Source organism: Mytilus galloprovincialis, chromosome 12, assembly GCF_965363235.1.
Source record: "Mytilus galloprovincialis chromosome 12, xbMytGall1.hap1.1, whole genome shotgun sequence".
Taxonomy (NCBI): domain Eukaryota; kingdom Metazoa; phylum Mollusca; class Bivalvia; order Mytilida; family Mytilidae; genus Mytilus; species Mytilus galloprovincialis.
This window is the reverse complement of record NC_134849.1, coordinates 31,402,338-31,419,293: the sequence shown is the minus strand read 5'-3', so window position 1 is coordinate 31,419,293 and position 16,956 is coordinate 31,402,338. Positions and strand designations below refer to the sequence as shown.

The window sequence follows — 16,956 nt, the reverse complement described above, 5'->3', positions numbered from 1 at the left end:
TTTTCAGCTGATATGTTCAGATTTTTCAAAACTTTATTTGTTGAGGGGATACATGATTGATCGAATGAATGAATGAATGAATGAATGAAAGAAAAAATGACGCATGTCCTCAATATCCAAGATAATATAACATTTACTCCATTTCACAGCGAATATTATGTTGCATTTTAGGGGGTATCGGGTTTAAACGTTTTCATAGATACCAACCTTCACCCTTAAGACTAAGTTGATAGTTGAGTTTTCGTAGTACATTCGGCTGCTATTTAAATATATTTTCGACATGAACATAGGATGATTATTCCATCTTGCGTTACTTCTTAATGTTACTCCTAGTTTATGAGATATTGATTTATTGACAAAGTCACATCCATGCATAGGAATTTTTTTTTTATGAAATATGACATGGTTTCATGAATCTTTCATATGACCGCGAGAGAGTACATTAAAACTCATAAATCAATAATAACCTGACAAAACCATGGCAAAAAAAGAAAACGACAAACAGAAAAACAAGATAGAAAACTCAATTTGTGCAACCCGAACACCACCAAAACCCTGGGGCGATCTAAAGTGCTCTGGAAGGGTCAGAAGTTCCTGCTTAATGCATATATTCACAATCTTGCTACTTGTATTTTCAAAAACCCAGATGTTACTTCAAATCTATCCTATTTCATTACAAAATATGTCAATTAGACAGTTTGCATAAAACTCCGACGACAGTTTTAAAAGAAGAATCTTGAAAAATCTTTTTTTTATATATATCTTTTGAAATCTGAATCAAAATTAAAGCAATGAGTCGCCATTCGCTTTACCCAAATGATATTTGGAACGATTCAACAACGTAAGATTATTGAGTTTGCAAAACGGTGCACGAAACTTTTTTTTTATTTGATTAACATGTAGTTGCAATGAAAACAGAGATTTAGATAATTGCAAATTATATGGAAATCAACTGTTTTCTTTTTAAATTACGTTTTTTTTTGTATATATTAACTGGCTTAATGGAAGAACTTTTCAGAAAGAATGCAACTGTCTAGAATTTCTTTCAACTCATCTTTGAAGTGCGGTGACTATGTTGAATGTACCTATTCACATCTTAAATTTTCCAAATATTGCTTTCATTTTTTCTAAAGGAGTAGGTCCGATAAGGGCCGGTTTTGGCCTCAAATTTCAAGTTCATCTGACGAAAGATTTTGGACACTTTTTAAACACTTAAATGTCTATATAAATTGATTCAATTATTTTTTTGAAAGATTTTAACTGATTCACTCATTAAAAACACTCCGATTCAAGCTTAAATGTGAAAAATCTATCAAATATGCCAAAAACTGTCACTTTTCATATGTTTTTGTCAAAAATGAAATTGGCCGCATCCGTCGTCATCCTCGACATTTATATATGTTATGTATTATCATTAAACACAACTTACATTTCAATATCAAGAATGAACACGAATGCAGCCACTTTCATTTAAGACAGAAACCGTCTAAAATTTAACTAAAACGCTGAAATTGTGAACAGTTCAGTAATTTAACATGACTTAATGATGCAAGTACCCGATATGTGTGCATTGTAATGCATGAAACAGCCCATATTTATGTAGCAGAGGCATTATACCTTCCAAAAAATAACTAAAAATTTACATTTAAACAATTTTGTAAAACGTCTATATTTTGGGGCCAAAAAGGAGTCTTACTGAACCTACTCCTTTGAATTTTCGTATTCTTTTACTTGGTAAAGACATTTTGTTACGTAGAAAAGGGTGGTTTAAAGCTCTCACTTTAATTACAGTCAAAATTAATCCATTATATTGACAACAACATGAAAAATGTTTGAAAGAAAACAGTGATCTATACTTGTTAAGTTATTGTTGGTCTCTTGTGGAGAGTTGTCTCATTGGCAATTATACCACATCTTTTTTTTAATGATTTATCCTTTTCTAAGTTAAACAAACGTTGACCTTTGTGGCTTACTGACTATGCATATGCTACATCCGTTGTAGACACCACCCCGTTCTCCTTTTTGCGATAGTTAATTTATGAAATGGGACTAGTCACTCATTTTCACATGCTAAAAGTATGATGACGGATGCCTTGATATCACCCCGAGTTTTGATGATTTCTGTGTCCCTCAATCTTTAGTTAACATAAACGTTTAGTATTTTGTTGATAGTTGTTTGTCTATTCGTTATTTTTTCCCATAATTGTCTTTTGATATCCTTCCCTTCTGCATTTTCAGAATTAAGTAATGTATTCCAACGTCTGCTAAATGTGAGAACAGTGAGTAAATAAAAGCATTACTACCAGGAAGTACTAAGTGAAACAATAATTTTAATCCCCGAGTGGTATAAAAGGAAGTTTGTCAACATCCGTCAGAAAGTATTAAAATGCTGATTCGTAGGAACGCAGTTTTTGTAAACATCCGAATGCTTCTTGGTCCACTTTTTTGTTTCAAGTTTAACAACTTTACGGGCATATCTAATAAGATGATTATTAGTTTTCACCTGTCTCTTTTTCAACGGGACAAAGCATTAATCGAAATAAGACACACTCTTTGTACAAAGATAAAGCACATATAGTAAGTATAGGTGAGATTGAATATTGAATTCTGTACTTTCTTATACAATAAGGTACAGCATTTTAAGAAACAGTTTCTGTACATTCTTGATTGAAATCACCAGAGTATTTGAAGCCAGATATTTGGAGTTCCTTAGATTGATTCTTTAATTCAGAATTAATTCTATAAATTCGAACTGTACTTGTGTTTCTTTATTTCACTTGCGTATTTGTAATAAACTTAAAGCATGTAACTTATACTGTCGCACATGAATATAGTGTTTCAAAAGTTTGACAACCAGAGAGGATTTGTTCGGTGAAAACGAAAAGCTTATCTAACAAGAATGTGTTGTATAGTCAGAGACGGAATAAGGGGGGGGGGCAGGGGGCCCGGGCCCCATTTTTGTCGAAAAAAAAATGCTGATTATATAGGAAATCACTGAAGCATGACTGGAGCGGGCCCGTTTTAGGCAGTCAGTGGGTCCCCATTATGGAAATTTCTGGATCCGCAATTGAAAGTACACGGATGCCCCATTTCAATCTTCATTTTTAATGTTTAGTGGATCGTGAAACTAAACTGTAATTTAGCAGTGAGATTAAAAAGGACATATAATGGGGAACATGTGTATCCAGATGGTTCGACTTTAACTTAATCAAAAACTTGATTGACCAACAATTTAACCTTAAGCTGGACACCCCACTTGCATTATCATTTTCTATCTTCAGTGGAGCGTGAAATTGAGGATCAAAACTCTTATTTGGCATTACAATTCAAAATATCATATAAGGAATATGTGTACCAAGTTTAAAGTTGATTGGACTTCAACTTCATCAAGAACTTCTTTAACTAAAAGCTTTAACCTGAAACGGGACAGACGGACGGATGAACGACCGGACGAACTAATAACATAATGCTCCCATGTGGAGAAGAATAATCAATATGTGTCTGCAATCAGGTCATATTAAAAGTATACCTGTTTGTATCTTCTCGTTGCACAATTCACCTCCGAAGCCTATATTACAATGGCAGGTAAACCAATCATCTGTTTTGTTGCATATTCCACCATTGTTACAGGGATGATTGTCTTTACACAGGTCATAGTCTATACCAATAGCATAATCATAGTTATAAATTAAGAAGAAAGCAGTTTTAGAACTCATTGAATATTGACTGGAATTGTCACATTTGTGCTTGGCTGTGCTAGATTTGTTCGCATTTATGTAGCGGCTACGCTATACGTGTAAAACGTTTGATACAAACAATTCTAAACTGACATCTTGAATAAATTAACATGAACATCTTTAAAGCTTTGAATTAGTATTTGAATCACATATCAAATATTTGTAAGTTTTTTCAGACACTATATGAATTTGTTAATAAAAATATGATAGTATTCAGTTACTCTTTGTTACCTGAATAATGTTTAAAATTATTGAAATTCCATGAAGAGGATAAACAAATAAGGCTTACTGCATTATAAAACTATGCTAATTAACTGTGAGTTAACCGCTTTCAGTTAACATATTCCGAGTAAAATATAGATCAGCGTCTTTAATACATTAGAACATATAGAAATGATTTATCATGTTAAATTATAGGAAAAGAAGTCCATATTAATTTTTAATCAATCAACAATATGCGAATGTATTTTTATGTTAACAATACACTATATTTGATTACTTTGTGTCTAAACAGAAACTAAAAACAATAACAACATAAATGAGAAGAAATAATTACCACAGTAATTGCATGTTTTCAAGCAACCAGTCTTCCTAGCAGTGTCTGGCACAGCACAAATGTTATATGTGTCACGTAAATACGAACATTCTGTATCAGTGTCAATACAACTGTATGTTGTTGGAATGATACATTTTCCACACGCAACAGGACACATCTGAAGTCCATAGGAGTCATTACATATGCCAAGATGTTGAACTAAGTAGTCACAGTTTGAATGATCATTGCAAAGTTCGGTTGTAGTTTCTGTAGGGCGTCCTAGAATTAACATTATAATGAAACAGTACAAAGAATACATACATTGTGTTATCCCAAATTAATTCAACACACTATGTTATAACCTGTTTTCAACATGCAAAAATATGACGGTGTCATATCTATGACACTTAATACACTAATTTCCTATTACCAAATTTTAATTTCAGAGTATATAAATATATTAATACATGTATAATGATATAAAGCTATTTAATATTGTTTGACAGTTTATTGTTAGTTATTGTGAGACTAGGGTAAGTAATTGCGACAAACAGTATAAAATCAAGCACTGCGCGCGATTTAGGAAATGAATGAAGTTTTTTATAGTTTATAGACGACAAAACCATCAGAAAAACAGTTTATTTCTCTTTGAACTGATCTAATTGTAAGCTGTTTTTACTTCCTTAGATTGCACTTATTTGAATGAGAACTGGAATGGCTTGTCTTGTAGTTTTGAAAACTATTACCACAGAAAAGGTAGCTCGTCAAAATTATATACCCCATAATCAAAGCACAGCTTTACCTTTAATTCTATTTGAAAACATACATCTGCATTAAATTTGTAGTTTATTTTTTGCACTTTACAAAATGGTAATATCTAAATTTACAAAACTAATTAAATATGGAAGGTTTATATTGTGTGCGCCATACGCAAGGCGCTCTTACCAGAGTCTAACAAATATTAAACTCTTGTTAATACTCGCTGTTTTAGATTTGTTTCGATAATATAAATATCGATAAATACTGGAGGTAGTTAAAATTTCTACTACAAAGTATGTTTATAACTATAATTAAGCAACTTAGTAGGTCTAAAATTATGCATACAATCTACAACTAAAATGTTTACCTGTCGTTGTGGTCGTTGTGGAGGTTACATGCGTTTGTTTTAAATTCTTTTGAGTAGTTTGACTATTATCAGTTATATTGCCACAGTGGTCGTTACATAGATTATTGTCACAGCATCTGGTACACTGCAAAGATCTTGACATTATCTTATTTTCTGCACTTCTACCAAATATGGATCCAATTCCAGTATCAGGTTGGCATACCTAAATACATATATAAATGTAGATGACTTTTCAATGCTTAGATGCAAAAATACAAAATGTATCTGAAATGTAGTTACTGATTTCATAGTTAGAGAGATATATATGCATTCTTCTTATTACAATACCGACAAGCTGAGTTGAGAATCTAACGTGTAAGTCTACAATGCATTCGTTAGAAGGAAGACATACCACTCACTTTAGTCACATATGTGTTACCTGCCATGTGTTGCTTATAACTTTAAAGGGTATACGTTTTTTTTTAGAAGAAACCAATACTCTATTGGATATATTATTCGACCAGCTGGATATCAAATTATCTGAGACTCATTATTATATGTGACAGGGGGATCTAGTAACTGTTCATATTGATCTCACAGCATTTTTGAAACATTATACACATATTCCTACCGTCTTTTATATAACATTTGTATTCATGTTGTTTAGAGTGGGACAAACATGAATTCTGCTTACTTTGTGCATCTCTATAAAATGATACAAACTTTATTAGTAACGTATGAATATATATATATCAAAATTACAATCACATAAAATAAAAAGATATTAATATGAAATCAGCTGTAGATTTTGCACTAGTATAATTTAAGTTTATCGATTTTTTTTTTGTTATTTATTTTATTTAACAAATAATGAATATCTTTCTTTTATCCGTATAGCAGGTAATCGAGCCACAACTAGTCAACGAGATCTGTCTATATTGAACAAAGGAATGTAGTATGATTGCCATCAGACAATCAATCAACAAAACCAAATGACATAGAAATTTGCATATATAGGTTACAATTCGGTATTTATACTGGAATTACGAAATGATTGTACTTTTTTTTAAATTGAACTTATTGGCAGTTCAACTTTCCGACATTTTCATACCTTTAGACATATTTTTTGTATCATTGATTTTTTTCTTGTCTTTCATATGTATGCAAGGTTTTCCCTCAACTTTTAATGTAACCGTCGATCGATAAATATAGTTATATATATATAGTCTATACAATAAAATAATACTAGGAACTGTAATCGTCATAAAATGGCCCTACAACACAAATATTTAGCAAAAGATTGTATGGATTCTTAGTATTTTTTCGTCCGAAAATGTATGCTATATTTCACTAAATGTTGTAAACTTAAATGATTTCTGTGTAACCAGTTAAATATTTGTTTTTTAATAATTTCATTGTAGAAGGCAAATAGATTTTAATTGTCCCTGTTTATCAGTGAAGCATGTGTAACTAGTTTCAAAAAAAGTGAAGATGTGCATAGAGCAAACACATGAATGAATTACATAACATGTAAAATAATTATATAAATACTCATTACATACATGTCGATTTCTACATCCCAATGTATAATACGACTCGGCCGCTATCCTTTGTCTATCGATGAAGCAAACCTAATAATCATTTTATAAAATCAATAAGTAATTCCACTCAGTTTGCATGTTTGTCAGATTTTTCTTTTAATATGTATTGTTTTAATACGTCACAGCTTTTTTCCTGAGTGTTCATATAAAAAAATAAAACCAATTTATAATCTACAAACCACAAGTAAGTGGTTTTAGGTTTTATTTCCATCTTCCGTAAAAAAAAATGAAATTTAGCTGAACATGCTGTATTTTGCAAACATTTAGGAATTTTTGGTCCTCAATGCTCTTCATCTTTGTACTGCTATTAGGTCTTTTTAACTTTGTTGGATTGGAGCGTCACTGATGAGACTTCTGTAAACAAAACTCGCAAATATGAAATTCTGGTATCTATGATTAGTTTATGTCTTCTTACTGTTCCGTATCTGTATGAGTACGTTTATTGAGATATAGCATATGTTTATCTATAGAGAGTGTTGTTACTGTTTGTATGCACATAGCTAAAAAAAAATCTAAAGTGAAAACAAACTTGAGAATTATTAGTATTTCGTTAAACTGTACTCAACCTCGTTTTCTTCACAGAACGCCACGTATTTACATTCGTTGATATCAGTGATACCCTGACAATTAAAACAGACTTTCCCATGTTGTGATCCAAATCCTGTAGTAGAAGTAGATTATTGATTGAGGAAAGATGTTTAAATTGGAGTATATTTGCATTCAGCAGTGTTTGTCATATCTGATAAAAAAAACTTACTTTCAAATGACGCGACCTAACCCATGACAGAAAAATCGTGAAAAAAGGTTACGAAAGGTGTTAAAATTGATATTTGATTCTGAAAGAAAATTCATAACACACTAACATGACTAAACCATGTGGCAACTATTATGGCAAGTTATTTCATATAAATGGATACGCATTGAAAACATAAAAAATTTAACAACATTTGACAATTATAAGGCACACGTTTAAATAACACTTGATTGAGTAAATATGACTGTATTAATTTTAAATGATAACAATAATGTGATTCGTATGACTTTAAAATTTGCAATGTAGTTTCAAAATATTGATTGTAATTTTAATAGATATAGGAAGATGTGATGTGAGTGCCAGTGAGACAACTCTACATCCAAATAACAATTTATAAAAGTAAACCATTATAGGTCAATGTACGGCCTTCAACACGGAGCCTTGGCTGACACCGAACAACAAGCTATAAAGGGCCCCAAAATTACTAGTGTAAAACAATTCAAACGGGGAAACCAACGGTCTAATCTATATAAAAAACGAGAAACGAGAAACACGTATAAATTACAAACAAACGACAACTACTGTACATCAGATTCAATTAAGCATTGATTTGTATATACCATGTTCCCCGCATCCATTAACATTACAGAGATCTGTATTACAACAAGTACGACATGCCTCAACATCTGATAAGGTTCTTGTCGTAGAGCATGTCTGTTGAGAAAAAGAAAAGAATTATTTCTAAAACATTCAAAAATGCACCCTAAAGATAGTCTCTCCAAAAGTAGCTTCCATTATCAAATAGTGATGAATAATTGCTTTTGTGTTCACAAAATGAAGCTATAGTCAAAATTTTAAACAGTATCAACAATAAATATTATAGAATAGGATCATACAATTTCATTAACTATCGGTTCAAAATGTAGTATATGTACTAAAAGAGGGACGAAAGATACCAAAGGGACAGTCAAACTCATAAATCTAAAACAAACTGACAACTCCATGGCTAAAAATGAAAAAGACAAACAGAAAAACAATAGTACACACGACACAACATAGAAAACTAAAGAATAAACAACACGAACCCCACCAAAAACTAGGGGTGATCTCAGGTGCTCCGGAAGGGTAAGCAGATCCTGCTCCACATGTGGCACCCGTCGTGTTGCTTATGTGATTACAAATCCGGTAAATAGTCTAATTCGGTAGGTCATATTCATGAAAGGGAAGGGGATTGTAGTTACGACGTAAGGAACATATCCGATATCATTTGTGAAACGGTTATTCCATAACGGTCAACCAACTCGTGATGGCGTCCGTAAAATTTACGAAGGGATGATTTCAACTTCACTATTTGGAACTCTTGGTTTAATAGCTTCCTTGTGAGCAGCAAACCTCTATCAAGAAAATCATGATAGGAAATGCAAGCACGGGAATATCGTATCAATTGGGAGATATATACCCCGTATGCAGGTGCTGCTGGAATGTTGCTACTTAGAAATGGAAAGTTCACAATTGGAAAGCTTAAATCATCTCTTTTGTCGTAAAGTTTTGTTTTCAACCGACCCTCATTGTCAATTTCTAGATGTAAGTCAAGATATGAAGCCGACTTAATTGTATCTGTAGTATCCTTTATCTCTAGTTCGATTGGATAGATGCGTTCCACATAGTCACCAAATTTTGAATTGTTTAGTGAAAGAACATCATCTATATAGCGGAAAGTAGAGTTAAAGGATATTGCTAACTTCTTGTCTTTCTTCCTAAGAAGTTCCTGCATGAAGTCAGCCTCATAATAATAAAGAAACAAGTCGGCGAGTAGAGGGGCACAGTTTGTTCCCATTGGAATGCCGACAGTCTGTTGAAAAACACGTCCTCCGAACGTAACAAATATGTTGTCAATCAAGAAATCAAGCATCTTGATAATATCAGTTTCAGAGAATTTTTTGTTTGAATCAGAGTGATTCTTTACAAAGTAGGATTTATCCCTCCCTAAGACAAGATACTTGTATCTACGTTGGCCATTCTTTTTTATGAAGCAAAGTAATACCAACTCTTTCAATTTGTCTTTTAGTTTGGAATGTGGAATACTTGTGTACAGAGTAGAAAAGTCAAATGTTTTAATACTGTTACAAGATGAAAGAGAGTTAGATTGTATGTACTCTAAAAGATCTTTTGAATTTTTAAGTATCCACATCTGATTCACGCCACCTCTAGAATAGGCAGTTTCACAATAACTTTGAAGCCCGTCTTTGATTGCTGATAAAATAGATGTTAATAATTTAGAAAGAGGTTTCGTGGAGCACTTGGAAGACCCAGCAATATACCGTTGTTTGTAAGGACACTAATGTAGTGTAGGTATCCAATACAGTGATGGAAGATCCAGTTCTTCATCTTTGGTTGAAATTCCAAAGATATCTGTATCTGTATCCAAAGATATCTGTATCTGATAAACTATCTGTATTCAATGCATGACCATGATTTAGATATTTATTCGATCGTTTTTTAAAGAATAGGTGTTTATCATTTTATGACTACATTTCTAGTACAAATATAAATCTATAATGTAACTGAATTATAAAAAAAAATCAAAAAATAATGCAATGCCTAATTTGATTTACAATCCTAGATAAATTACGAGTCGACATATTAAAGCACAAACTATATTATTTCTTTCGTTATAATATCATTTATTTTAAAGTGAAAGAGTTCTTAATACATAAATACATTAATGCCATTTGGTATTATTTAAATAGGCATTTCATGTTTAACCCCGCCGCATTTTTGCGCCTGTCCCAAGTCAGGAGCCTCTGGCCTTTGTTAGTCTTGTATTTTTTAAATTTTAGTTTCTTTTGTACAATTTGGAAATTAGTATGGCGTTCATTATCACTGGACTAGTATATATTTGTTTAGGGGCCAGCTGAAGGACGCCTCCGGGTGCGGGAATTTCTCGCTACATTGAAGACATGTTGGTGAACCTCTGCTGTAGTTTTTTTATTTGGTCGGGTTGTTGTCTCTTTGACACATTCTCCATTCTCAGTTTTATTTCTATATGATTTGAGTTTTTATTAAAATAGCCTATTCACCGTGAAAGACGTACATTCCCCAAATCTTAACGTTATGGTAAAACTGTCGATGTACATGTAGATGAGGATATTCATCGCGCTAAACGTGACGTGCCTTCAGTTTTAACGTTACAGTAATTGTTTGATGAACTATTGGTTAAGGTAAATAATTGTCATTACGTGCAATGTCTTCTCTAGGAACATGTAATAATACAATTAAAATGTGGTTTAAATATAGACCTTTGAAAAATTGACATTCACTTCGGCCGTTGACCTCAGTGAATATCAGTATTCAAAAGTCAATAAAACCAAAAACTTGCAGTAATTGAATATTGAGCTAATGCCATTTCAACATATGAATAAGACCACAATAGATAGTTGAAAAGAAAAAAATGAAAAAGATAAAAAACAAAATTGAACTTATATGCATAAACTTTTACTCAAAACACTTTGACAAAATTGAACGAAGCATAACATGTTAGGAAACTGCAATTTACCAACTTTAAATAAATTATTTACAATCAGTCATTTGTAATGTTTTGCTTTTGGATAATCTTTTGACAAATTTCAAATCAATAATAAATCTGTTGAAATTTTGTATGTGATATATGGGTTTTTATCATTGCTGAAGGCTGTACAGTTTGTTTAATTTGTATTTTTCCCCCTCCATAATATCATTTTTTAGATATATGCATGACCAGTACTAACTTACAGAAGCTTTTACACAACCAATGTTGAAAGTAGTTTCGTGTGGTTTGATAATCTTGTCGATTCCACAGACCTACAAAAAGGGAGACCATTTTATGATATGTGCAGTAATCAGACTGTCCAATAATAACCCAAAATGTACCAGGAGAGGAGAAAAGTACCAAAGGGACATTCATACTCAAGAGTCACAAAGTAACGGGCAACGCAATGGTAGACAGAGAAAGCACAAAAATACATAATATAAGAACACAAAACATAACATAGAAAACAGAAGACTGAGCAACATAATCTCTACAGACATTTGAGGGCAGCTTAGTTATTATAGATTGACTAAACAAAATGAAAACTGCAAATTTTAGATGGAATACATGTCATCTTTGACCTATAATGGTTTACTTTTTCAAACTGTGACTTGGAGAGAGAGTTGTCTCATCGGCACTGATACCACATCTTCTAATATCTAACATTTGCTTGTTTTGTGTTATTTGATTGCAGTCTTGATCCACTGAACTCAACATCTGCTTTCATACATTTAGTGATAATGATATGACTAACAAACTAAGTAGTATAGTATACAACAAATGAAACATTTTATTCAAACTACCAGCGCCTGATTTGTTGGAAAGATATGATCGGCAAAAAAATATAAACAACATTAAACTGTCAATTGTTCTTGAACAATTGAGAGGTCTTTCCTTTTGTAATGTAAAATACATGATCCAACAGACGTAGAATGTATTGAAAAGGTCAAGGTCAACCTTAAAAAGCTCGAAAACACACTAAAAATCCTTTATATAAGGTTAAAAACACTAAATTCGCTATCTGGGACATGACCTTGACCTTTGACCTTTTGACCTTTGTCAAGGTCATTGGTCCCCAATGCCATTACTGAAGACCCCAAGGGGTTAGGACCTTTGGTTATGTAGTAAAAACTGATTTTGTCTTTTCAGAAACCTAAAACAGGGGTTATGCCCCTTATAGAAAGGTCAAATCTCTTAGGTCAAAATGTAACAAAGTTGCGTGGTAATGACCCAAACATTTTCCACTATTTAAAACTTCTGTAAGTCTAATGGTTGCTGAGATTATTCCATAACAAGGTGTAAGTTCAAAGGTCAAGGTCAACATACAAATTTGACCTTGAGATATTTTTCTTAGATACATGAATTTATGATGATTGGTGAAGATCCTAGGTCTCTAAGACTTACGGTTTCTGAGTTTTGGTGGTCCACCGACACCGGTTAATTTTCATAGGGGCATAACCCTACCAATGAGTCGTTGAATCTTTTCGATCCAAATGTAACGAAGAACCGGGGTCTGGTCCTGAACAAATTTCACCCTTTGTTTTTTTTCTACCTATTATGGTTACGGTGTTGGAACGATAACAAGGTATTTTGGTTTCGGAGGGATTACTCCGAACCGACAAAATATTTCGACTAATAGGGTGAGTTTCAGATAGGTATTCATGACACCGATACAAAGTGTGAACATGAAAGCGACATGTCTTACGGTTTAGGCTGCTAACTTCGTCAAAGTTTGGCGGAAGAATAATAATAATAATTAAACTGTCAATTGTTCTTGAACAATTGAGAGGTCTTTCCTTTTGTAATGTAAAATGCATGTTCCAACAGACGTAGAATGTATCGAAAAGGTCGGTTCAACCTTAAAAAGCTCGAAAACACACTAAAAATCCTTTATACAAGGTTAAAAACACTAATTTCGATATCTGGGACATGACCTTGACCTTTGACCTTTTGACCTTTGTCAAGGTCATTAGTTCCCAATGCCATTACTGAAGACCCCAAGGGTCTTGGACCTTTGGTTAAATAGTAAAAGCTGATTTTGTCTTTTCAGAAACCTAAAACAGGGGTTATGCCCCTTAAAGAAAGGTCAAATCTCTTTGGTCAAAATGTAACAAAGTTGCGCCGTAATGACCCAAACATTTTCCACTATTTAAAACTTCTGTAAGTATAATGGTTTCTGAGATTATCCCATAACAAGGTGTTAGGTCAAAGGTCAAGGTCAACATACAAATTTGACCTTGAGGTATTTTTTAAAGATACATGAATTGATGATGATTGGTGAAGATCCTAGGTGTCTACGACTTACGGTTTCTGAGTTTTGGTGGCCAGCCGACACCGGTTAATTTTCATAGGGGCATAACCCTACCAATGAGTCGTTGAATCTTTTCGATCCAAATGTAACGAAGAACCGGGGTCTGGTCCTGAACAAATTTCACCCTTCATTATTTTTCTACCTATTACGGTTACGGTGTTGGAACGATAACAAGGTTTTTTGGTTTCGGAGGGATTACTCCGAACCGACAAAATATTTCGACTAACAGGGTGAGTTCCAGATAGGTATTCATGACACCGATACAAAGTGTGAACATGAAAGCGACACGTCTTACGGTTAACGCGGCTAAATTTGTCAAAGTTTGGCGGAAAAAGAATAATAATAATAATAATAAACAGAAGAAATACAGTAAGGTCTTTCCCTTTTGTAAAAGGAAAGACCTTAATAATAATAAACAGAAGAAATACAGTAAGGTCTTTCCCTTTTGTAAAAGGAAAGACCTTAATAAGTCATGCCCAATTTGTTTGTGAGCGTGAGCAGTTTTCTATGATTTAACTTGATATATTGACAAAATGAAGAAAACACAATGGATTATCAACGTTGCTTTTATCTCAAAATAGAGACATGGTACAGTATTTCCTCTGTAATTAATCATTTCACAGCTAGAAAACAGTCTTATACATGTGCTTAAATCTACGTTAGTTGGTCAATGGTGGGTACTTTCCTCATCGGCAATCATTCCAAATATTGTATTGCTTAAAGATATATTTATATAGTTCTAGCAACATCTATGTTACACAATGACAAAAAAAAAAAAAAATTAAAATGAGATTAAAATGAAAAGTTACATTTTCAATTAAACTGTCAATTGTTCTTGAACAATTGAGAGGTCTTTCCTTTTTTAATGTAAAATACATGTTCCAACAGACGTAGAATGTATTGAAAAGGTCAAGGTCAACCTTAAAAAGCTCGAAAACACACTAAAAATCCTTTAAATAAGGTTAAAAACACTAAATTCGCTATCTGGGACATGACCTTCACCTTTGACCTTTTGACCTTTGTCAAGGTCATTGGTCCCCAATGCCATTACTGAAGACCCCAAGGGTCTAGGACCTTTGGTTATATAGTAAAAGCTGATTTTGTCTTTTCAAAAACCTAAAACAGGGGTTATGCCCCTTATAGAAAGGTCAAATCTCTTTGGTCAAAATGTAACAAAGTTGCGCCATAATGACCCAAACATTTTCCACCATTTAAAACTTCTGTAAGTATAATGGTTTCTGAGATTATCCCATAACAAGGTGTTAGGTCAAAGGTCAAGGTCAACATACAAATTTGACTTTGAGGTATTTTTTAAAGATACATGAAATGATGATGATTGGTGCAGATCCTATGTGTCTACGACTTACGGTTTCTGAGTTTTGGTGGCCAACCGACACCGGTTAATTTTCATAGGGGCATAACCATACCAATGAGTCGTTGAATCTTTTCGATCCAAATGTAACGAAGAACCGGGCTCTGGTCCTGAACAAATTTCACCCTTCATTTTTTTTCTACCTATTACGGTAACGGTGTTGGAACGATAACAAGGTTTGTGGGTTTTGGAGGGATTACTCCGAACCGACAAAATATTTCGACTCACAGGGTGAGTTCCGGATAGGTATTCATGACACCGATACAAAGTGTGAATATGAAAGCAACACGTCTTACGGTTAACGCGGCTAAATTTGTCAAAGTTTGGCGGAAAAAGAATAATAATAATTAAACTGTCAATTGTTCTTGAACAATTGAGAGGTCTTTCCTTTTGTAATGTAAAATACATGTTCAAATAGACGTAGAATGTATTGAAAAGCTTTAAAACACACTGAAAAAACCTTTAAATAAGGTTAAAAACACCAAATTCGCTATATGGGACATGACCTTGACCTTTGACCTTTTGACCTTTGTCAAGGTCATTAGTCCCCAATGTCATTGCCGAAGACCCCATGGGTCTAGGACCTTTGGTTATATAGTAAAAGATGATTTTGTCTTTCCAGAAACCTAAAACAGGTGTTATGCCCCTTAAAAAAAGGTCAAATCTCTTCGGTCAAAATATAACAAAGTTGTGCCGTAATGACCCAAACATTTTCCACTATTTAAAACTTCTGTAAGTATAATGGTTTCTGAGATTATCCCATAACAAGGTGTTAGGTCAAAGGTCAAGGTCAACATACAAATTTGACCTTGAGGTATTTTTCAAAGATACATAAATTGATGATGATTGGTGCAGATCCTAGGTGTCTACAACTTACGGTTTCTGAGTTTTGGTGGCCAACCGACACCGGTTAATTTTCATAGGGGCATAACCCTACCAATGAGTCGTTGAATCTTTTCGATCCAAATGTAACGAAGAACCAGGGTCTGGTCCTGAACAAATTTCACCCTTTGTTTTTTTTCTACCTATTACGGTTACGGTGTTGGAACGATAACAAGGTTTTTGGGTTTCGGAGGGATTACTCCGAACCGACAAAATATTTCGACTCACAGGGTGAGTTCCAGATAGGTATTCATGACACCGATACAAAGTGTGAACATGAAAGCGACACGTCTTACGGTTACGGAGGCTAACTTCGTCAAAGTTTGGCGGAACAAAAAGAATAATAATTAAACTGTCAATTGTTCTTGAACAATTGAGAGGTCTTTCCTTTTTTAATGTAAAATACATGTTCCAACAGACGTAGAATGTATTGAAAAGGTCAAGGTCAACCTTAAAAAGCTCGAAAACACACTAAAAATCCTTTAAATAAGGCTAAAAACACTAAATTCGCTATCTGGGACATGACCTTGACCTTTGACCTTTTGACCTTTGTCAAGGTCATTGGTCCCCAATGCCATTACTGAAGACCTTAAGGGTCTAGGACCTTTGGTTATATAGTAAAAGCTGATTTTGTCTTTTCAAAAACCTAAAACAGGGGTTATGCCCCTTATAGAAAGGTCAAATCTCTTTGGTCAAAATGTAACAAAGTTGCGCCATAATGACCCAAACATTTTCCACCATTTAAAACTTCTGTAAGTATAATGGTTTCTGAGATTATCCCATAACAAGGTGTTAGGTCAAAGGTCAAGGTCAACATACAAATTTGACCTTGAGGTATTTTTTAAAGATACATGAAATGATGATGATTGGTGAAGATCCTATGTGTCTACGACTTACGGTTTCTGAGTTTTGGTGGCCAACCGACACCGGTTAATTTTCATAGGGGCATAACCCTATCAATGAGTCGTTGAATCTTTTCGATCCAAATGTAACGAAGAACCGGGGTCTGTTCCTGAACAAATTCCACCCTTTGTTTTTTTTCTACCTATTATGGTTATGGAGTTTGAATGATAACAAGGTTTTTTGGTTTC

At 33.4% G+C, this 16,956-nt stretch overlaps 1 protein-coding gene across 1 annotated transcript in view; it reads right to left on the bottom strand.

Moving 5' to 3' along the window:
- Positions 1-16,956, bottom strand: part of LOC143055295 (uncharacterized) — a 60,075-nt gene that overhangs the window by 11,501 nt on the left and 31,618 nt on the right. The window contains exons 4-10 of the mRNA XM_076228431.1: positions 11,504-11,572; positions 8,353-8,446; positions 7,545-7,639; positions 6,940-7,008; positions 5,399-5,600; positions 4,294-4,551; positions 3,530-3,658 (exon numbers count right to left, since the gene is read on the bottom strand). Of these exons, the coding sequence (XP_076084546.1) occupies positions 3,530-3,658; positions 4,294-4,551; positions 5,399-5,600; positions 6,940-7,008; positions 7,545-7,639; positions 8,353-8,446; positions 11,504-11,572 (916 nt within the window). The remainder of the gene's footprint in view (positions 1-3,529; positions 3,659-4,293; positions 4,552-5,398; positions 5,601-6,939; positions 7,009-7,544; positions 7,640-8,352; positions 8,447-11,503; positions 11,573-16,956) is intronic.